The 23971-nt window shown below is 44.1% G+C and overlaps 1 protein-coding gene across 1 annotated transcript; it reads left to right on the plus strand.

Annotated features, from left to right (window-relative positions):
- Window positions 1–92: 92 nt before the first annotated feature.
- T265_01337 (hypothetical protein) lies at window positions 93–20824 on the plus strand (the record flags this gene model as incomplete). Its single annotated transcript, XM_009165343.1, has 9 exons — window positions 93–132; window positions 2574–2941; window positions 4442–4660; window positions 5705–5999; window positions 8593–8843; window positions 8940–9622; window positions 14763–15038; window positions 19525–19631; window positions 20170–20824. The coding sequence occupies 9 exons, from the start codon at window positions 93–95 to the stop codon at window positions 20283–20285; spliced, it is 2355 nt and encodes a 784-aa protein (XP_009163607.1).
- Window positions 20825–23971: the final 3147 nt, after the last annotated feature.

Genomic DNA, 23971 nt, shown 5'->3' on the forward strand with positions numbered 1-23971 from the left:
ATTTAGATTTGTAACTCTAAAATACTAATGCTGCCTACAAACTGGCCTAGAGTGAAAACGTTTAGGAAGTCACCTGGGTTTACACATGAGAAATGTCGTTTGAAGGAGCACAAGGTGCTCCTTGTGCACGAGGTGCGTCATTGAAGGGATAGTGGCACTGTATTCTGTCTAAGCGTAAGTTGCTCACACTACTAGCAGCTGGACAGTAATTGTTGAGACTTCAACCCCGATGGTCGCTGGTGATGAAATAGTTGCCGAAGGCTTTGTGGCTTTTCAGCATAGACCGACCTCACTGCATGAATAGATCGTGAAACCCAAACTGTTGTCCATTGAAACCCATTTAAGGCTGTTGTTTCATTGGCCAACTTTTTCACCATATCTTCAATATATCCCCATGCGTAACTGGGTCATTCATTCACTGTCGATGAGATTATTAGCAGTTTGCTTGCGTTGACTCCGCCATCTGCTTTCCTGTACTGAGTTCAACTGCTCAAGGTTTTTCACCAGCCGTATATATACACCGAAGAAACATTGTCGGTATAGACAGCACATTCCTTCTGTTTTTGTGCTTGCATACGTATCATTGTTTGGATCTCTTCATCAGCTCTCTTTCGTATTGTTTCTCCCTCTGTTTCAGCCCCTGATATTTTGTCCCGAGCCTCATGTTTTTTTTGACTTCTTTTACCCTGTACAGGATATATACGAACACAATGTGGTTAACCGGATCATGACGTTGCTTATTGAAAACGCCGCGCATTTTTTTCGCATGAATGCATCCAGTTGCGCAAACGTGACGCAACCGTCTTTCCCAACCGAATTGTTCGCATCTGACAAGGTCAACGCGCGTCGAGGCAGCGAAGGACCAACGAGGCCAATGTAGGTCACCACATCTCGTTCTTTAGATTTGATTACAAACCGTCAAGTTAACCAAAACTGACGTAATAGGGTCACTTGTCATTTTTTGACGATTCCCCTGATAGCGCATGCTCGGGACACTTCCTCAAAAACTTGACTAGTAATCCTGGTCCATTCTAACTTGCAGGGGACATGCAGATCAATTGTGCCCTCTCTTCTTTTCTTTTACCCATTTAACATCGCGCTTGCACTCTGGAACCTTTCTCTGAAATTTCTGGTGGTCAAGGTTGTACTTATAACATACCTTCTGATGGAATGATCTTTCATTCCGTATCCTGAAAATTTTGGAAGTTCCTCACTGGCAATCCCAAATGTGAAGCAGAAAGTGCCACCCATGAGATTGCGACACTATTCTTCCCAAATACTTTTGAATCTTGGTAATATTTGCCTCCTGTTTCTCTGGTGTTTGTTGTGATGCCTTCGTGGATGATTTTTATTGGAAAGTCAGTGGAACAGCACCTCTTTTATCTTTCTACCTTAGTTACTCTCACTTTCCGAAATGAACGTTGGTGGATAGTGAATACGGCCCTTTTGAAGACTTAAAGTTTACTTATTGTGGACAGGCACTGTTCCTGGATTTCGGACTTGGGGTGCTAGAGTCGCCTCCATAGATGGGGTTTTAACGTTTATGAAATAATTTAGGTTCCTGTTTGCTGCCCACCCGAAACGCCTCGTGGAATGTATTAAGCTTCCGATGGAATTGTGCGTTTTCGTTCAAGTGACTTTGAATTTTGAACTTTGTTTTTTTTTCGCGGACTCTGTTCGGCATCGACCAACGTACGAAGTTGGCTATTGACTGATTCGACGTGAAACGGACTTTTTGGAAAATGCTTTGAAATTTTCAGGATTTTACGAAAGTTCGCTGAAGGCTTACCGTAGATCGCGCCTCATCATGGCGCGAGATGGCCCAAGTGGTTAGGGTGCCAATTTACTGACCGAAAGGTCTATGATTCGAACCGGACCTCTGTTTCTCTACTTCCCCTGTCTGAGCTTTGGCAACCTGGCAAAATCCAAGCCCTCGTGCTACTTTCTGGTGGTATGGCAGCTAGGCACCGAAAGGGTGTTACAGCTGAACGATTTTTTTCTCATCATGTTCGCTGCGCTGTATTTTGAACTGTATGTTGGGTTGTCTGGTCTCATGCTCGACTAATCTCCGAAGAGACAACACTCGTGTTTTATCGCAAGATGAACTGAAAAAGAGCCTGGGACAGTACCGTCATCTGTCGGTTTGTGAAAACATTAGTTTTTGGTCTCCCACTTTTATTAGGTACCGGACAAGATCACTGCTAGACGTATTTGTTTTCTACGTTTGATAGTATACCGTGGGTATCGTCTTTATGATTATTGTTTTATGGCAGACCATTCTCAGAAGATACCCGTCGGTGCACAGCCGAACTGAACGATAAAGCTGAGTCACCATATGCACTTACTAAAAGAGTATTTCCTATGCTGTTTGCTGTCTCGGGACGTTTCCGACTGATTTTGTCACAAGGCAGAAACATCGTTTTTTCGGACTACTGTGCCGTTAATGAGTAGCCAATATTAGTGTAGTATTTTGAATGCCATTTCGAGTGTTTATGGCGTCTATTTTTACTTGCACTACGGTTTCCGAACCAGTCTGGAGGCAAACGGGGCTCAGTCGAATTCCTCGGGTTCAGAAAGTCTTTCAAACTCTACCACTCTGGGTTTTCCGAAGAGCTCACAGCCCAAACTACACCCTACTGGTTCTACGGACAACGATATTACCGGAACCTCCATTCTCCAGAGTCCAACAACGTGGCAAACGGAGGATTTGTCGGCTGGTCTGGCGGCAGCGATTCGAGTATGCATTGAGGAACACGTGCTTGGTCCCACGGAATCCTACTCTGACATCCAACCATGCGTCACTCCTGACTCGGTGACGGATAAACATGCAAATTTCTGTACCAACTCACAACCAACGTTTTCCCCATCTTATGAAGCCTGTACACTGCCGAGCAGAGGAAGACTGAATTCCGAACCTCAAGCAAATTTTTCGGATGCTAAGGTAGATTATTTGATATCCTCTCTTTAAATATGTCACAGTCTATATAGGCGACTGAGTGCACATTTTTCGTCCACAGCTCGCCCTCGGTCAACCTGTGAATTTTGAGGTTTTAGTTTGTGATCTACTCACGGTAAACCACTCCCAAATACTTGAGAAGCCACTTTTCGCGCGTAACTTACTCTTTCTTTCTCACCAGCACTAATATAGGCAAAATTTAGATGTTGAATCTGCATGTTTAACGATTGTTTTTCTGAGGTGCTAGTTTTTCTTGGTCATATTCAGACTGTCCCAATAGTCTTGTACATCAGTCTGTCGGCTCGAAACAGAATGCCCAGTCTCTGTTGGCACACCTATTGAGCAGTGAGTGGATTATAGTTTGCCATCATCATCTATGGATTACTGGTTAGATGGAGGTCACTGATTCGGCGTAGTTATCATGTTTTAACAAAAAAGTTACCTACTGATGTGCTTTCAGTGTTGAGAATGGTAATGCGTGCTTTTGTGTGAGGCTTTTTAAGTGACAGATCACGTTTACATATTTCTTCCCGAACAAAGTGTTTGTTTTAGCCAGAGTCAGAATTGTGAATTGCCGAATTCGGTGGACCGGAAAATACCATTGGTATAGAGAGGTTCCGCCATGAAGACTAGCGATTTGATGGAATTAGGCCCTTATTTCACAGTCTCTTTCCTGTACTCTGGTGCCGCTAAAAGACTGCTTCCACATTGTTATGGGCCATCGAATACTGATGCTCAACTATCCTTAGAAATCTTCAAACCTTAAGGAGAGAAACGAGGCAGATCGTTAGCCTGATGTAAGCCGCTTACAGCTGATTCAGAATTACAGACAAAAAAACATCAATAAAATCTCATTTATTTGTGGCTAACAGTGCCAAGGTGAAGTTGTGTCAGCAGTCCGCTGGATATCATGAGTGAATCATAGTCACGAAATGACTATTAAGGCTAAGCTTTGGACATCTGGGATGACTGCAAGTTCACGGTTTATCTGTTTATTGTGCGTTCACAACTAGTTATGGAGGAATGGTGCTTCTATGGGAATAGCCTCCACTTTACACATATAGAAATCAAAAAGACAAATTACCTCACCGAAGTGCCCGGCGGACCTCAGAACCTAGTGATTATTTTTTGTCCGGGACAACCAACTCGGTGAGCATGGTTTGTTCATTCATTCACCTCGCTATCTATCCTCTTTCAGAAGCAAATAATGTCGGGATAAACGTCTTCTTCCAAGTGTGTTGATTGTTCGGAGTGACTAAATGTGGTGTCAACGAAGTTGACTTTCTCGGGCTCATGCCTATTCCAGAAATAACTCGCCCTTTTCCCTGGAATTTTTCCAAGTCGGGGTTGATGCAACCAGTTGTCATCATTCTCATACTGCCTGACCGTTCTTGTACGTTGCTTTCGGATGTTAAAACTAATATGCTCTGTCTAACCGGACAAACTATCATATTCCTTACACTACGTTGTTTTTTTGGGGACCAGACGCCAATTGTGACAAGCTCTACTTTGGATACTCGTGACAATTTCGGTCACAATCGAAGTCCTGTACGTAAGAGTTTGACTTCAACAGCTCCAGATACATTACTTCAGCTGACCCAGCGGTTGCATCTCATCAAGTCGCAAGTCAGAGACTATGAACGAAATTTCGAGGCAACATGGGGCAGGAAACCTAACTTCATGGAAAAGCGCGCGGAATCTAGAGTAAGTGCTTACTGTCACCTAGCCATATCTTTTGCCACGGTAGCGTCCCACGCAATCCTCGACGTCTATTATTATTAATACTATTGTTATTATTTTCTTGGTGTTTACAGTGCAGTAGTTGATTTCTTTGGTCATTTTCTTTGGCATGCAGTCTGGATCTACGTCATTTCACCAGTCTCTCAAGAGGTTCTGCGAGAAACCAGCGTTGCCCCTTGTATATTATCAACTGTATTTGACATGTTTGATAATGTGGGGTTCTGAAGGCGCACGATGAGTTTTTTACTTGGTACAGGCTGATTATTCAGAGGACAAGAAGCATCCTTCCGACAACTACACTCATTTGCATATCAGTTTGGTTTTCAGCAACATCGCGAGTAGTTTCCTTTAGGAAAAAAGGCGACCCTCTTCAGACGAGATGCCTTACAGAATCGCCCCGCTTGTTCTGTGGGATGTTGTTCTGACGTACGATGAGATGACACCCGGTTTCATGGTTTAGCCAGCTGGCTCCTTGTTAATTACCTTGCGTTGCCGCGGCTCTTCCATAAAAAGGATGAGCCGGCCGCTAGAGTTTTTCGAATCGATGTTGGCCGTGAAGCTCGATCAGCTCGATCGACATCCCATCGTTCGGTAGCACATGGAAAACCAGGAGTTCAACGTCATCCATACTTATTGGGAGCCAGATTTTCGATTATCCCCGAAGTGTCAGGAGGGAGTTTGGACAGTTTGTGGAGGACCTGTTCAAGCCAATGTATTCGGTTCGAATGTGTCCATTCGGAAAGTCACATAGTATTCTAACCAGGTTTTCTGTCACCGTCGTTAGATAACCTGTCGTTCCCATGTACTTTCGGCAGTAATTCTAAGTTCTCGGTCAAGTACGTCAATTCCATGATGCTTGCCGGCTTTGAGAGTTCAAGTCACACAGGCTTACTTACGGGTCGAAACCCCTCGTATGTATGCTATGTACTTTGCTGCTTAATGTTTGACGGTTCATTGGTGGCTGTTTCCAATTTGTGTACAATTCATTTCCATACGGTTCCCATCTAGGTTCGTAAACTGTTGGATGAGCTGACTGAAATTCGAACACAAATCAAACAGGCCAGAATAGTCACGGCAGAGACAGTGGAGGGCCCACAATCACCCGCACATGACGCGGTGGAGCATGAGGTTGACCATTTACGTCCAATTCCATCCACCCCTGACCCAACAGATGAAGCACCTATTCCGAGGTCTGACGTTCAAGTGATCCATGACAGTGGCAAAAAGCATAGACAACTTAATGGGACCAGTCAAATGAATGATTGTCCAGCGCAGGGCTCAGCAACACTCAAATGTCTACAAGGTTTGTGACAGTTGTGCTTCAGTTGTTCTGCCGGAATATAACCTTTTTTGTGCAGTTACAGGACAAGTCTGCTCCCGCTATGATGCACTTGTTGTTGTGGATTTTCACAAACTATTTTTGATAAAATACCCTCGATAGAGCTCTCATTAGTCGTACAGTTTACATCACGGGGAGTCTTTAAAACAACTGGAGGTATTTTTTCCGACAATCTTCAAGGTGAACGTCGTATCTATTTTAACACAAAACGATCACCACGAATTACTAACCGTGTCCATGTCCGTCCGTCACTCAGCTCCAACGATTGAGGACCGCATTACACAATATAATGTAGCTGAATTGTCGTAGACTCCACCTTTGTCTCCTCCGGTTGATCTCAGCGAGTGGTGCGTGAAAATTTCTACGACAGAGGTCATCGTTTACCTGTCGGCTAGTGCATGCTGTGCACTTAGACCACGCACGGGCTCATACATCTATTCATTAGGATAATTTAACTTTGTCCTATTGCCTTGGAGCATGAATCCGATTAGATTTCGGACTGCGAGGATTGGTATCAGTTGGAATGGCCATTTTTTTATAGCCATTATCATTGAAGACACTTATTGGTGCCTACCCATGGTGTGAGCTAACGAAGCTGTTTATTCAGCTGGTATCTACTTCCTTGTTCCCACGAACTTAGCTCTTTATCCGGTTATTTCCAGTAGATAACGCTTTCACAGATGTCTCGCAACACACTTCAGCTAGTTCTGGACAGTGTCAACCAACTATCAGACTATACACGCCGACCCTTGATCTCGATCGAAAGAAGCGGTCATGTGGTCAGAAGAGAAACAGAAAAACACAATGAAGCATTGAACGTTCAACTGAAAGTGAGGGAGAAGGAATATCTGTGGTGAATATTGAGAAACTGAGCAAACACAGTTAAGGAATACTCTGGATTTTATACGTAGAGTCAATTAAAAGTATGATTAGACTGGACAGCGTCCTGTAGCACTGACGATTACCAGTTATTTAGTTGAGTGTATTTCGCTTCTACAAGCATCAACTTCACAACCAGAATGCGTCCAACTTGTGATCGTGACTTTCGACGAGGTTCTACTTAGATCTGATGAACGTAACCAGATTCCTTTTCAGATATAGTGTAGAAAAGTTACTGCAACTTTGTGAGAGGTCTTATTGCACTAATTATATGTGCCCACAGGCAGGGGGTATGATGTGTCTTGGTAATCACTGCAACCCAATAACGGTTGGTTCTCAAGCTCAACTAAAATGTCGTTAACCCCAAATAGCCCATGGGTTCCAACAGTTTTCTTCATGCTGGACAATGCCCATGGGTGTTTGATGTTAGGGCAGTCGTGGGGTCGTGGAACTGTTTGTTCGTTTCGCTTCATAGCTCCGTTGGTGCACAACTAGCTTGCAGTGGAATTAGTGATAGAAGGGGGAGAAGTTGTCATTCTTCAGGGAGCCGGAGAAAACGAAAAGCGTTACATTGTCCAATTTTTACCACTTTTGTTTCCGAACCAGGATGACTTTCTGGCATGATCTGACAGCGAGATAGGTCCATATAAGTAAAATTTAGCTTCTCATAATGACCATAAACAGTGTTTTCCGCATACAATCCTGGTGGCGGGTGGTTAAAATTTATTCGATGCCTGCAGTCAAAATGTGAGTGGCGCTTCATTATCGGTCTCCATTTCCATTTCGAGATGTATTAGCACACTGAGATTGCAAGAATAGAAGCTAGATCCTGTCCCATGTAATCCGTGCCACAATGTTTTTCGGCATACTGTGAAGCACACTGGCTGTCCAGTGGTCATAATATGAAGCCGTGCAGTTATTCGTCCTGAGTTTCGATGTGAATAATATACGACGAGTACTCAGAATCCGCGTACAACCTATAACCAGTTCCTCTTTATTTAGGACTCTACCAAACGTGGAGTATCAGAACCTTTAATACCATGTTGGTTAACATGCTAGAGTCAGAATAACACGCTTACACCAGACAGCTTTTTACGGGAGGTCCATTGTTCTTGACCAGGTTCAGAGAGTCCGTCTTTGGCTCACGTATCCCGTAGGGGGACACCTTTTCATGCGTCGTTACGGTTAAATTTCACTAACTCTTTCCTCAGTAGTTGGCTCGCAGAGGTCACCCGGACGTCAAACGGCTGTCCCGGATCTTCGCTGTTGGTTCGTTCTTCACGTTAGTTGAATGTGACTGCTGGTTTTTTCTTCATGGAAACCACTCACACGACTGTTAGTTGCTCATAAATCACCACTCACTCTTCGACTTTTTGAAGTTTGAAGTGATTTTCACTTCAAAAGTCTTCTTCGACAAAAGGCAGTTGGTCTTTGTAGTGACAGCAGAATATTCTTCGTATTTTGACACATACACGACGTTGGCTGTCATAGCACCGATAGCAAAGGACGTCGAAACCTGTATTCGAAACCACTGCTTAACCTTGTAATATCTTCTGTATATGTGTTAGTGCGCCATATGATAGCTGTTTTGACAGTGGAGCAAACACCATTATATGAAATGCTGCTGGTTTTGAAGATGTCTCACAGAGCGCGCTTGTCTATCGGTTATCTCCAACAGGTGCCTCCTCGGTTTGGGATCCTAAGTATTGGTCATCAGAGTACAATACCACAACTACGGGGATGTTGGCACACACTCTCCCTTCATTAAGCAACGCTCCATCCGCTGCGCATTCATACAAGGCTAGCAACCCGGCGAGGTCATCGGAGGCATCGTTGACGGAGACCTATGAGCTTTTAATTCACCGTCTGGCAGAAAAACGCGCTTCTGCTAGGAGACCAGAGGATTTAACCTTGATGAACCCCAAGCAAGTAAGTCAATTCTACTGGTGAGCAAATTTCAAAACTATTCCCTGTTACATCGGTGCATAATTTATCTTTTGAAGTCGTCACCACGAATTATCCCAGGTTTTTGTTCAGGCTCACCTTCTTCCTTTCCTTGATTTAATCCAGATTGAATCTGAAAAACTAGCAATCCAGAAGGCTCTTCTGTACTTCGAAAGTCTGCATGGAAGACCTCGAACTCGCGAGGAACGGCTAATAATGAGACCAATCTACGATCGGTATAGAGCGGTAAAGAGGCTTTTAAGCGCGACGACACAAGATGAGAGACCTTTGACGGCCAATCCTCCGACAGAAGGTCAAATCAGCGGCAGTGATACTCGTGCCACAGATTTAGACTCGGAATTTTGCAGTCGTGGGACTCATATTATCTCATCAGAGCTGGACGAAGTAGAGAGTATTACGCGAACTTCGTTCCGCAGACCTACTAGCGCTCACCCCCATCTACACATGGATACACGCACCTGCCTGTTGACTCAACCGCCACACAGAGTTGGTACTGCGTCAACATATTCTATGAATCGTCGTAAAAGTCAACCCGGTATCAACAGTGGTGATGATGAGAGCCCCTCTCTACTTAGACAAAGTCAGCAACAGTTCACTTGGAACACACGAGTATCTACGATTCCGAGACCGGTCCAATTGGCAGAAGAGGTTGAACTTCAATTACCGCCTCCAGATTCTACGGGAAGAAACGAGTGGTGTAAGTTTAACGAAAAGCGACTTACATTTTATCAGTACTTTGTGGAGTGAGTCGCCCGGAGCAAACTGAACTTTCTTTCACAGAGTGAGAAACCGCACATACTCATTTATAAGTCCCATATCTCCTTTAACTGAGAGCTAACGTTGACTTGTATGCAAGAGTGAGGCCTGTATGCGAGGTTTGGTGTGAGCCTCTCCGTATCAGAATAGTGTCATCTAGGATGGACAAATTCACTTCAATACGTTCGTCCGACAGTTCCTTTGTAGTCTCTGAATATCACCGCTGCTCAAACACAACCGATTTCTCCCTGTTTTAGAGTTATCTTTGAGAATAGTTACTGCAGTGACAGTTGTAAGCTTTTTTCACGGAATACACAACATAGGTGTCCCATTTCTGGGTGAGCCAAACTTTAGCGTTGCACAGGAGTATGAAGTGGATTATGAAAATTCTGGGTACTGTCGTTACGACTCGCCCTCCACGATGGGGTCCGTGTGATCCCCCCTGCGCATGGTTGGGGGCACTGCAAGATGTGACTGCTACTCGTTGTCATTGGTGTTGTTCTTGTCAGTTTCTATCCGGAATGAATGTGTGGAGATGTATGCACCTCGGTAGACTGGCCCCGAATTCCTTCCCCATCCACTTTTATTCTTCTCTTCATAGTGAGGCTTTCAAACACATGGTTGTACGGTAGCGAAGCAATACTGTCGAGCACCGATATTGTAATATCCATACTGCTGGCGCTGTTGGGCCAGATATATAATTGGTGACTGAGTAGCAGGGTATCCTAAGCACAAGGGAATCACGCCACAGGGCAATCACTCCTAGCTGAAAAGAGGTATTCATACACAGACAACGACTCCCAACAAGTATGAAACAACTCCACAGTGCCTCTCGGTTCCTTAGTATAGAATTTTTGCTTAAACATCCCCATGGTTTGAAAAATAACAAAGTGACAAACAATAATGTTTTCGGGATCTTATCATCAGGTCAGTACATATCTAATGGTTAAAATAGGGGCGAAAAATGAAATTGGTTGGAAAGGATTGGAAATGAAAGATTGGTTAGTGAAATGCAAAACGTGGAGACACGAACGATTGGTTGTCTGTCTTGATATTTTTATGGTAGTATAAACCGTTCCGAAATGGATGCTCTCCTGACCACCTTCAACCAAGCACATCCCTCTATTCAGTTCACTTTTGGTATTGAATGTGACAACGCTTTCCACTTCTTGGACGTTAAGTTAGTCAGACTTTCCACGGGTTCAATTCAGAGTTCTGTCTACAGAAAGCCCACGTGGACGGGACAGTACACAAACTTCCTGGGTTTTGTGTCGCTGAGGCAGAAACCAACCCTGATTCAAACTTAAACGAACCGAGCAAAACGTATTTGCTCTGCTGATACACTGGACTCCGAACTGCAGCACACTGCTAACGTGCTACGAGCCATTGGTTACCCGGAGAGATTTGTAACCAAGTGTACGTCCGACCGCCCTATCCACCCGCCTATCACGGCCGTTGGAAAGAAGCCAATATACTTGAGTTTACCGTATAAAGTCGTTCTGTTGGCGGAGATTGTCGATCGCCTCTTGTTTCAATCCTTACAGCGCACGTTTCCGGCTGGAACTATGTGGTCTTGGTTCACAACAAACCCTTTGCTCAACTTAAACCTCAAAGCAAAGATGCCAGTCCTCATTCAGAATATGGTTGTGTATTCTTTCTCCTGCTGTTGTTCAACAGAGTATGTTTAGCGCACGACACGGCAACTTTCTAAGAGAATACGCGAGCACCTCCCTTACCGGCATACCACTAACCTCAACAGTTCAGCCAGGAGCTCAATTGCATCCCACCTAATTGACACCGGGCACGTAGTCATGCCGAATGAGTCATTTCAAATCATTTACCGCGTGCCAAATAGACTGCCAGTATCTGTTCAACGGCATTGCTTGACTACAGCCGAGACAGTCGCTATACGCCTGTCAAAAACGTTTCGTACGAAAGCTGAGTCGACCTTGGTCGTATGACACGAATCAACCGGCCAAGTCACTCAGCAGCCCTCTTCACTGTCTCACAGCATCTAACTAGATGCGACATGGGGAGGGGGCGCAGACAACCAATCGTTCGTGTCTCCACGTATTTCATTTTTCGCTCCTATTTTAACTAGCCCCATTTTGTTGAGTGAAATTCATATTTGTGACCTCAAAATCCGCTGACAACCTGCATGAATTACGTTCCTCCCATGTTTACGGAGTTGACGATACTGAATTTGGAACGACTTGACTGGGGCTTCTGTATGGACGTAGGTTCTTTTATTTTATCGAATTCCTTGAATTCTGTGAAGTACTGAACTAGTGTTTTTTTTACGTATATGTCCATTAAATTTTATTGTCCCACACGGGCGATGTTATGCACTTTTTGCCTTTTTTTGCAGCCATCTACATTGACTGTCGGCTTGTACGCTTGTAAATGTCGGCTGCCGACATGATCCGCTCTGCCCCCATACCTCTGCACCGAGGCGCATAGACCATCTACTAGAATTAGTTATTTCCTCTCGCGGTTTTTACAAAAATCTTTGTCTACCGTTTGGTCTCCTTAGGTTCGCGTTTTCCACATGGAGTTTGTTTTTTCATCCTGAGCCTTTCTTGAGCACTCCTGCTTTCAAATCTAAGATGTCGTCGCACATAAATTAATTGTCTTGACGCTAGAATAACTAGACAGTATTTTTGGACAATTTTCATTTTTTGAAAGTGACCAACTTTCCACGTGACCGGTTTTACGAATACTCTGCTCTGGTCAAACGAACCGTTTCGTCAGACGACCCGCGCCACATCAGCACACTGACGGGATTGAATACGATTACATAATTTGATCCTGTGAAGCTCATCACATTGTTTGGTCAAATTCTGACCATGCGCACCACAATTTCTTTTTGGGTAGTTAGTCTTGGTGCGTCTGTGTGGTTCACACTAGGGAAAACGAGTTTGAGGATTGAGAACACGGGCGAAATGTCTGGTCTCATTAGTTGCACCTCAGGTGGATCGGACTTCATTCTGATTCCTGTTGGACAACTGACAACCCTAAATGGTCGCTGTAGTTGTGCAAATAAGGCATTCTGCACAAACCGTTTTAGGTACCGGTATATAAACGAACGTGAACAGAGAAGCAGAAACACACGTTAGGTGAAGATGTGTTGCTGTGTGATGCAGAGGTGATATAATATTACGACGGATACTCTCTCCAAGCTTGATCAACACACTCAGTAAGTCAGGGATGGCAGTGTTGAGATGTGTACATCTCTCCAAGGGCTATACAAACAGGTCATTTCAGAGGCTTTCGGGCTACACTGGAAATCAAGCTATGTTCAACCAGAATGGCGGACAGAGATCATTGGGTTTCCTTCCCAGGTTGCACCGAATCCTCAGTACAGGAAATACCCTCAAAAGAGGTCCGGGAAAGAATGGGTGACGTTAACAGTGTTGACAGTATGCTGAAGATGTGCTTCCAGATGATGGACCACGAAAATGTGCTTGAATGGATGTGTATATTGATGTGTGTATTGAATGGATGCGACACAAAGAGTATCCGACTACTAAAGATGAATCCATTTGGGGAATACGACCTATTGACGCTTGCACCACCCACCGGTGACGGTTGGCTGCTAGATCTATGCAAATCAAGACGCAGTGCTAGACTGTAGACCGCTTGAATTGCTTCGTATCGTCTTTGATCGTAGTGAGCGACGTCTTTGGTTCTCTTCCGAAACAATAACGCCACCTTTACCACCGTGTGCGGGCCCGCGGTTTGTTTTTAGAGCCTCGTTATTGTTTTTGTGTATTCAATTTTCAAATAATTGTAGATAGTGTCGTTGAAGATGATCTAAGTGTGATAAGTGATCCCAGCTCTCATAGATCTCGTCGTTCGGCAGTTCTGGTTGGATACCTTAAGCATTCTTCGATGGCACCTGTCTTCGTAAACCTCTCACTACTAAGTATCCTTTCTCCTAGATGTTAAATCTCTTGGGCCTAAATTAGATGTTTTTATCTTACGTTATAATCATAAAGTTGATGGGAAGGGCTACTTTATTATACAGGTAGAAGCTAAGGATGGGAACGACTTTGTTGTTTGCAGACTCGATTTATTCTCCTGACTGGTATATTACTATAGTCGAAAGGTATCTATCTTTTGGCAGGATGGCAACTCAAAGCGGAACAGCTTTGGTTTGGTCCGATTGGTCGATGACACACGGAATGTGAACACCATGTTCATCAATTTGAGACAAGTGTTTGTCCTATTTGCTAGGATTCTTCTAGAAATGCTCTGCAATTGAACTCTTCCTCGAGTGGCGTCAACATTTCCTATTAGGTTGTCCCATTGCTAGCACATTTGATATCCGTATAAAGTATGCCAACAGTTTGAGAGGCTTTATCTATTAGCTGTACGTCGAACCCCGATGCCTGAGAACGCGTGTCATTCAATTCCTTGAACACCTCTTAGTTCTACAGACCCATCTAGTGGTTTAGCCGACGACGTGTCACATGAGCAGAAATTTTCAAGTTGGTGGAGCCCAGACGGAACGCGATGCAATAGACCCTGAGTGATAGATCTGTGGAGTAGCTTTCTGAACTGTTCTGCTGCGTTTGAGGGGCTCAGTGATAGATGAAGGGAGTGAGGATCTGATTCGTTTTCTAAAAGGCCGTTCCAAATCCGACCACACATTTGCCGTTACATTCGGTCAGGCTTTTTGCGTGAACTAAGGGTCATTCAACTAAGGTATTCTGACTATTCACCGTTCGTGACGTCTATATAATTAAAAAAATCAATAAAGAAGATTCACATTTATCCGACTCCCAAGCCTGCTAATTTCACTCATCAACACGGATATTCAGCCTTTGGTTGCTCTTCTCATCTATCAGTAACCAGTTTTATTCGCACGATGACAAACTCACGAATGAGCTGACCTCTGATCACATTAGCCTAATCTGGAATATTTTCTTGGAAGCTTTTTATGGTTTCCTGCGGGGACACACTGTCTGCGATTCGATTTCTTTGTCTCCAGGGTGCACTCTCCGACAGTAGTCTTACTCTGTACTTTAGCACTGTGCCGTTCATACGCTCCATTTTATTCCGAATAGTCGGCTCTTTTCGACCGAATAACCGGTGCGGCTCCAAAGGTGACAATCATCCCTCCAGATCGAGCACATGTGTACCGTCCGCCACCGTTACGTCTGAGGAGAATATCAGACCATCTCCGTCTCGAGAATTCCCTTCGTCCACTCCTTTACTTCGAACAACCAGTGTGTCAACATCCACCCGAGCCAAAGACGAACTGAACGGTCTTGTGTCGGACAAACCGGATGTGAGATTTGCTCGGAGCGAACCACCGCTCATGAACCAACAAAAGTCATCTCACGACATTCGAGCTGTATCCTCACCGTCAGAATTTATTTCTACAATTACCGCATCCGAGTGAGTGGTCTCGTATGATTTGAGAGGCTACCTTGGTCTTCCGATTTCTGCCTTTGTACAATCCAGCTAATGTACCCCTCCTCACCCTATCACCAGTATCGATTGGGATTATCAGTGGTTCGATTTTTCTCGATAAGAACACAGCCAATCGATTCAATCGTTCCTACTGTTCACCCTTCCCCAGTGTCTTATTCCCTCATTGTTTTACGGGTTAAAACTGTTTACAGAACTCTACTTCTACACAGCGGTTGGCTTAGGATTTGTTGTTTTTCTTCCGGTCTGTACAGCAATCGTATCCGTTACTCACTCAGCATCATGCGAACGGTTTCACTGTTGTGCTGCTCAATATTTCAAACATATCACGTAAATTTTCTGTCTGACTGGTATTATTCTGTTGTCCTACTTTGACAACATAATCTCCTGTCTGAACTGGTCTCTATTCCATCACCTTAACTCCATATACGGTGGATGCCATTCGTTGATGCTGTCACCCGGTTTGTGCGTGTAATTTTACTAGCTTCACGACTGCATTCGTGAAGGTCGTGATCGTTTGTTCGATTTACCCTTCTCCTTAGGAGAGAAGCCTAGAATAATGTCGTCAGGTTCCGTGCTGGTCATCTTGGGATGAATCTACTGCCAATTGAACTGTTTGTTCATTAATGAGGTGGAGGACTTCTTGATTGATGATGGTCCAGGCGGACGGAACAATCGAGAACATGCCACCTGCTAGGTGATGTGTTATTACTCTATGAGATTAACGACATCCAAGTTTCGCAGAATCCATTATTATCACCCATTACCATGAGTAGGCGGGATAGAATATTCCAAAAGGATAACGCAGCAATTCACGTCTGTTGACTCGTCAATACCTGGATTCCGTTCCATCGCTTGTGAAAGTATTAGACGGACGTTGGATACTCGTGACCTCAACTTGGTGGAGAGCTCCTGGGACACCCTAACACATCGGATGTAGGTGTTGTGAAAGCTCGAAGAATTGTTGTTCACATGACTAAAGCTTCGGCAGTTCTCCTCCTGTCCTGCTGAGATTATTGTGGGCGGTCCATACCAATCGCTGGGTTCGAGTTCCCATCGCGTTAGAGATCAAGCTGGCATATATATATATCCTACATATCGCACATACATATAGATCAAGCTGCATATATATATATCCTAAAATATCGCCATACATATCCCGCGTACCCTACATCTCATACAGGTAACCAAAAATTGTCCAGCTGGTCTCAAGCACGTTGGTAGAAAGTTTTGACTGGTCGATCGATCGATTGACACAATGGAGGCAGTCGCTGGATGGTTATCCGAGACCTTGAGTAAATCAGCGGAAGTGCACTCACCTGTTGATAAGTGATAATTCAGGTTCGTCCAGCATGCACTGATGGGATACTGGCAATAGGTTCCTCTCATGTGTCTGGTGTCTGGGATTCGATGCTAGTGACGTCGAATAAAAGCGAGAGTCAAGTCAAGTCCAGTGTTTTGCCTGTTTGGTGTGAAGCGACCAGATTAACTACTGTTATTTAGAGGCTTGTCGGTATGCCAGAATAACTGAGTTAGGGGGAAGATGACGGTGACTAACAAATGTTGGGGGTATGAAGACAAACATTTTTAACCCTCGTTTTCAACTGTCTATTGTTTTCGCGTACTGTTCTCTTAAACCGCGGTCTTGTCCTTTTTGTTTTTCTGGGTCCTACGACCCGCCGATTACACGCGGAATAAACCTGGATGGTCCCACATTTTTGTCACCGGGTGTGCGATTAAATTTATGGTGGAAGAAACTTCGCATGGTCCTCATTGACGCGGTTCAATCTAACAGCGCTTGAGTGTACACTATTTAGTTGCTGATGGTGCAGTCCACTTTTTATTGAGAGAAAATAGATGCTCCTAATGAGGTCTCCGACCCACCCGTAGATAGTGCAAGTCTGTTCGGTGAACGGCCTGAATGGACGGATATCTGTGTTCCAACAGGAAAACGCATTGAAATGTGACTCTTCTCGTGGAGCCTTGCCTTCCGCAACTGACTATTACTGTTTTGGCTTGTTTGGGGGGGGGGCTATCAGACTTGGACGCCATGTCAAACCCCAGAATTATGGTTATATGGCAGCAGAAGTCAGTCCTATCCAGGAGAACAATTGAAATACGTCATGTTAACAGCTGGAATGACGTACATTACAGCAAGTTGAAAATGACCGTAAAATACATTTTTTTTACATAGACACAATACACTACTCATTAGGTTGNNNNCGTACCCTACATCTCATACAGGTAACCAAAAATTGTCCAGCTGGTCTCAAGCACGTTGGTAGAAAGTTTTGACTGGTCGATCGATCGATTGACACAATGGAGGCAGTCGCTGGATGGTTATCCGAGACCTTGAGTAAATCAGCGGAAGTGCACTCACCTGTTGATAAGTGATAATTCAGGTTCGTCCAGCATGCACTGATGGGATACTGGCAATAGGTTCCTCTCATGTGTCTGGTGTCTGGGATTCGATGCTAGTGACGTCGAATAAAAGCGAGAGTCAAGTCAAGTCCAGTGTTTTGCCTGTTTGGTGTGAAGCGACCAGATTAACTACTGTTATTTAGAGGCTTGTCGGTATGCCAGAATAACTGAGTTAGGGGGAAGATGACGGTGACTAACAAATGTTGGGGGTATGAAGACAAACATTTTTAACCCTCGTTTTCAACTGTCTATTGTTTTCGCGTACTGTTCTCTTAAACCGCGGTCTTGTCCTTTTTGTTTTTCTGGGTCCTACGACCCGCCGATTACACGCGGAATAAAACTGGATGGTCCCACATTTTTGTCACCGGGTGTGCGATTAAATTTATGGTGGAAGAAACTTCGCATGGTCCTCATTGACGCGGTTCAATCTAACAGCGCTTGAGTGTACACTATTTAGTTGCTGATGGTGCAGTCCACTTTTTATTGAGAGAAAATAGATGCTCCTAATGAGGTCTCCGACCCACCCGTAGATAGTGCAAGTCTGTTCGGTGAACGGCCTGAATGGACGGATATCTGTGTTCCAACAGGAAAACGCATTGAAATGTGACTCTTCTCGTGGAGCCTTGCCTTCCGCAACTGACTATTACTGTTTTGGCTTGTTTGGGGGGGCACATATCAGACTTGGACGCCATGTCAAACCCCAGAATTATGGTTATATGGCAGCAGAAGTCAGTCCTATCCAGGAGAACAATTGAAATACGTCATGTTAACAGCTGGAATGACGTACATTACAGCAAGTTGAAAATGACCGTAAAATACATTTTTTTTACATAGACACAATACACTACTCATTAGGTTGCTGAAAAATTTTCGACATCCCATGAACGGTTTCGCCTTTCTTTAAGTTCATCACGTAAGCACAGCTCCCAAGGATCCGTCAACCTTATGTTTGACGCGAACCCAAATTGCGGAACCCAAGTTAGCGGAATACACTCATTTTCATCAAAAGCACCATAAACGAGAGATTCAGCTGGATTCCAGGTCAGTCTGCCGCCAAAACCAAACTGGTATACAAATGACTGTGTTTCAGGCTTTTCTCTACTTTAAACACAACCGGCAGGTTTTCCTAGTTAATCACGAACCGAAGACTTCTACTTGAAAAGAAAACAGAAGATTTTGATGAGTTTCTCGCGGTATTGCACCCTAACCAAACCTGAATGGAACGAACTGTGACTGAAATATGCTCGAGTTCAAGTGAACAAATGTTATTTAGCGTATCGCCAACATGAACTTGTCGATATGCCAGTTAATGCACAATTGTTATTCGAACAAGTCGAGTTGATACTGTCACCCTAAGCACAGCTCATAGGCTGTTGAGTTCGATCTTACTGTGACAGCTATTGGATCACCCGAGAATGAAATTTAATGAACGTATTAACAGAGATTCGCGAAATACATCCATTTGCACGCCAAGCGGGAGCTTAGCCGAATCCCAACCGAACCTCTTTTTTGCTATTCTTTATGTGGAACTTATCAGTTGGCAGCGGTGTTTTTTATTGGAATTCGGCTTTTGTGTAAAACCTCCGCAGTTTCTAGTGTACTTTTTTTTAAATCTTGAATGTTTAGCTTGAGACACATGTGGCCTGTCATCATCATTGAGGGGATAACGTCAGTGTTCATCACTGATGCTTCGATGCCTTATTGTGAAGAGAAGAATAAAAGTAGACGGGGAAGGGATTGGGTGCTAGCTTACTACAATCATTCCGAGGTGGCTACACCTCCAGACACTCATTAAGGCAGTCTAGATGGAAACTTCGGTGAATCCATTTATTCGTGTTCCACTCAAAGCTGTTTTCTTGTAAGTTTGTGACCACACTCTCCATTGGTTGGTCAACATTATCTCAACATCCTCAGTCTAACGACAATCAAGTGGGCTGACATTTTAAATACGGTTACCTTAGCATTATCCTCAACCCTTGTCCAATCTTGGTTTCCTCAGGTCACAAAATGCTGGTCATGGCGAATTTTCTAGGTGGACTTTAATTCAGCTCCAGGACGAATTGCAGTCCGTTCAAGATTCAAAACGTCATCTTCAGAAGATTCTCAAAGATTTTGAACACGAGTTTATGCAGGCTACTGGTAAGTTGCACTCTACCTTTTATCTTTGTTTGCATATGTTCATCTGATAGAGACATGTTGTATAACACTGCTCACAGCAGTTTGGATGGAATTAGTTGGCGTTTCGCATCGTGATAGGTTTGTGGAAAGATTGTATGTGGACTTCCACTATTTGGGTTTCATTGCGTCGTAACCTGGGCACACTACTTGGACGCTCACTAGTTTCAGAACAACAGGAGGCTGTTCTGATGTTGATTAGGATTTCGCGCATTGGGTTTCCACTTGTAATTTTGACGAATGTAGCGTTTTTGGCAAGGGTTGTCCAACTCAACCGATCTACCTACTTTCTGCATGGACAGTGCTCATTGGAGGCCGAATTATCGCTAAATACAAGCAATCTACTTTGTGCGAAGGATTGCATGGCTTTCAATCATGGCATCAAAGCTTCGCAGGTGTTTTTCGTATTATAGGAGCACTTATTTCTTCTGATTACTTCGGTGTGTATGACTTGTCGCTTTTAGTTCATTCGTCTCATATGCCCTCTTTTCCGTTTTTCTAGGTCATAAAGTTGAACGGAATGATCGCCTCTGTATGCGTGCCGAATACGCCCAATACAAGGTGTTGAAAACTCGTCTTCATCAGCTAGAGACAGAGCTGGAATCTCGAACCGGATGAAGGACCGTTTTATGCTCCAGTCCAACAGATTTTCCAATATGATACTCCTTTGCCCATCCAGAAACTTCCCCGTGATTCACCATTTTTTCGTATGTATCTTATGGGAATCCTTTCGGATCGCCATATACACTGGATATAGTCCTGGTTAGCGCAGACAAGAGCTTCAACCTCTTGTTTCCCATTGCATCTGCTCCAAGCAGAAACTACTTCATTTTGTCCAACTTTTCTGCCTTGCCCGGTCAAAAGTATCACGATTATCCTCCATACCACTGCATATCTTACTCGATCCTTATCTCTTATTATGTATCAGTACAATCGAACAGCAGTCGAACGGTTTCCATCTCATCTTCTCTCGGTCAGCCATGTATATCTGACTTCATTTGGTCATTCCGGCCATAACTTTTCCAACATTTCGAGACTGCTTCACTGCCCCTTGCACAATCACACACATCTGAACAGAACATGTATCCTATGCTAACTTGGTACCACACTTTTATCAGTCATCGCAATGACCTGATTAAAAAGCGAACAGATACGGTATACGTACACTGTCTTAATTTAGCTGCATTTGGACTGGTGGTATCTGCGTAGTCAATCTGTATACGTGCAATTCATGGCTGGGATACTGCCAGGTTACCCACATTTAGACAGGGGGACGATTAGGGTCCTCAAACAAAGTTTTTGGCTCACAAGCCTGAGCGCACGTCAGCGGTGTTTGGCGGGAAATGCAAGTACCTTCCCGTTTTTACGGAAAACGTAGCCACAAATGTTCCGACCCTCAACCTAGAGGACCAGGAGACTGTTATTCAGACCTGTAACCATTGACTGACCAGCCCGGTATGGGAGACCCCGCCAGTGTGATGCGGACAACCTCCAGTATAGCTCAATGGATCGCAGAGGTACACTAACTGTCACACCACGGGAAGGTCCAGTCTCTTCGTGACGGATACGCTTGTCCATCAAGGAAAGCCCCGCAAGTTTGTGAACATAGTACGTTCTTTGTATTCTCAGACTTTCGGACGTATGAGAGCTGTCGAAAGCTTCCGTACACGAATCAATGTCCATCAAGGAGACCCCCTCTCTTTCCATTCTTATTTACTTTCGTGATCGATGAAGAATTCCATTCCGAAATACCACATCTTGCAAATTCGTATTCAGGGCTGCCGAACAAGTAGCTAGCCAGGCTATTGGGGCTATCATAAGTGGCCTGGTGACAAGAGGTCGGCAGATGACCTTGAACCGAAACCGCGACAAACATTGGCTGCTGGTGATGCACAAAAGGACGGGCGCGACAAATGCACAGCGCAGGCCATCAAATAAAACATCGACCAGCCATCACATGTACAGTGACCGGGCACAAAATTTCCAGAACAATAAACAATCAAATCAGTCACGAAAATAGCGGGAAACTGCATCACTCCATTGCATTTTTGAGTCATTACGCAGTGGCAGTATCATTCGACGTAGCCTATTTTCAAAAATCCTAACTACTTTTCAGTGGAGAAGTCTGAAGGCATCACTGAGTGATTTCATTGAAACATAGACGAAAAAACGAGTGAGGACTGATTTGTGATGACGAACTCTTTTGTACTGCAACACGCTAAGCCCTGCCCAGGGTTTGTCTGATGTGGAGCTGATGTTTTAAGATGAGGCTGGTGGGTATATGTGGTCCAGTCTATGGAATATATTCCAGAGATGTCTGAATTAAGCGGAATACCTTACTGCAGTTTTTGGAATGTATAAAGGCTAATCCCATACTGGTTCGGTACAGCCAGTCACTGCACAGTCAACCTTCATTAGGAAGTCAGATTTTTGCTCCCTCCTTCGATCAGTAATCGTTCGACTGAGTTGCAGTGCGGTTGCTGAAAACCTGTTGTTGATACCGATCTCGGATTCTTTTCTATTCACTGTTTTATATTGTTCAAAGGAACCGTCACGGACTTGGCACGTACCTAGTTGATGGACCAGTTCATACTTGTTGAGTGCTGCGTTCTGACCAACGTTGGAAAGGAAAGGAAATTGACAGGCGGTGTGGATTGAAACTAATCCAGTATTTTTCATTGATAGAGTCCATAGGCGTAGAGTTTTGCCGTTCCATTCTAAAAGCTGGAACGAACATTTAATTTGTGGTATTTTATCTAGCTGACCGAATTCAACAGTCAGATTGCACATCATATGGACGTAGTAACGCGACGACGTTATAATTTCCGGTAGTTATTGGATAAGAATTTATATCGGTCAGCCCCATTAACAAGTCCCTTGTGCGACTTCCGCGATGGGCTAGACGTTGTATAATCCACATCCGAACAGCTTTGGTTTGGAATACACTCGGTTGTATGCCAATTTGGTTTTGACGGGTGACTCTCCTCGAACCCAGCTGGATCTGTCGTTTATGATGTTTTAAGCAACTGAATGTACTGCGTCAGGTCGCCTCGTGTTTCAGTTGGCACGAAATTGGAGATATCGCGATACATTGTATAGACGTACTGCACTGCCCATAAGGTTGCTGAAAACTCTTCGACATCCCACGACCTGTTCTGCCCTTCTTGGGGCCCATCAGGTAGGCGCAGTTCCCGAGTTTCCGTCAGCCCTATGTTCTACTTATAACATGAGAGATTCAGCAGGGTTCCAGGCGAGTCTCCAGTCAAAACCAAAGTGGTATGCAGATGAGTGTATTTCGCTAATTTAATGTAATTTGGGTCCAAGTAGAGCATACAGTTAACGGAAACTCGGGGACTGCGCGTACATGATGAGCCGAAATAAGGGCGCAATCGGTGGTGGGCTATTGAAAAGTTTTCAGCAGCCTTGTGAGTAACTTCGGTGTACATTGTTACAAAGTAGAAATTAATAGATCTCGAAGTGACATAATGATGGACTCGTAATATAAACCTCCAGGTACTGCGCAGATTATCTGCTGGCTAAGCTATTGATGGCGCTCGCTCTCAGGCGTCTTTTCTTTGGACTTTCTTTTAAAGATCCATCCGCACAAGGATTACACGAAGGCTAGTTTTCTTTTTAAAGTGTCGCTGTCATGACAAGATTAACAAAAACCACTAACTTATTGTCGTCGAAAAACTTTGGTTTCTTCAAAAAGGACGATCTGCTGATGAACAATCCCATTTTGAATGCCGGATCACTCGAAAGAAAGTCACAGTGGTGAAATTTCAGAGGCCAAATAACGCAGAGTGAAACATGTTGGTCAGATGAAAATAGTCGACTGGTTGAAAAGACGGCACAATTGGAGTTGTGCTCATCTGAGAAGCCGATGGGCAACTATTCACTTGTGTTTCGTCAACCTAAACCAGTCCGATTGCTCACAACGTTACGGCTTCGATATTCCCATGTTTGAGAACAGTGGGTCCGTCAGCCGTTAGTTAAAACCTTACTAAAACCAACCAACCATCCAATCAGTCGATCAGTGAGTAGATGCGTAAAATATAAATAATGGACAATCAATACACAAACAACAAATTCAAACACCAATCAAGTGAAGTCGAAACATCTGTATGCTTCTATAATTTCCCACTTGTAAAAGCAGACGCATAAGGCGATGCATTTGTATTTTAATGCAGTAAGGGCTGCACTACCATGAGTACACCACTTGAAGTGGCTTTAGCGAAAGGACATCAAACCCGACATGTGATGGTCTCCAGTAGAATGCATTAGGCAGTTTCGCAACCTTAAAA

Source organism: Opisthorchis viverrini (genome assembly GCF_000715545.1).
Source record: "Opisthorchis viverrini unplaced genomic scaffold opera_v5_14, whole genome shotgun sequence".
Taxonomy (NCBI): domain Eukaryota; kingdom Metazoa; phylum Platyhelminthes; class Trematoda; order Opisthorchiida; family Opisthorchiidae; genus Opisthorchis; species Opisthorchis viverrini.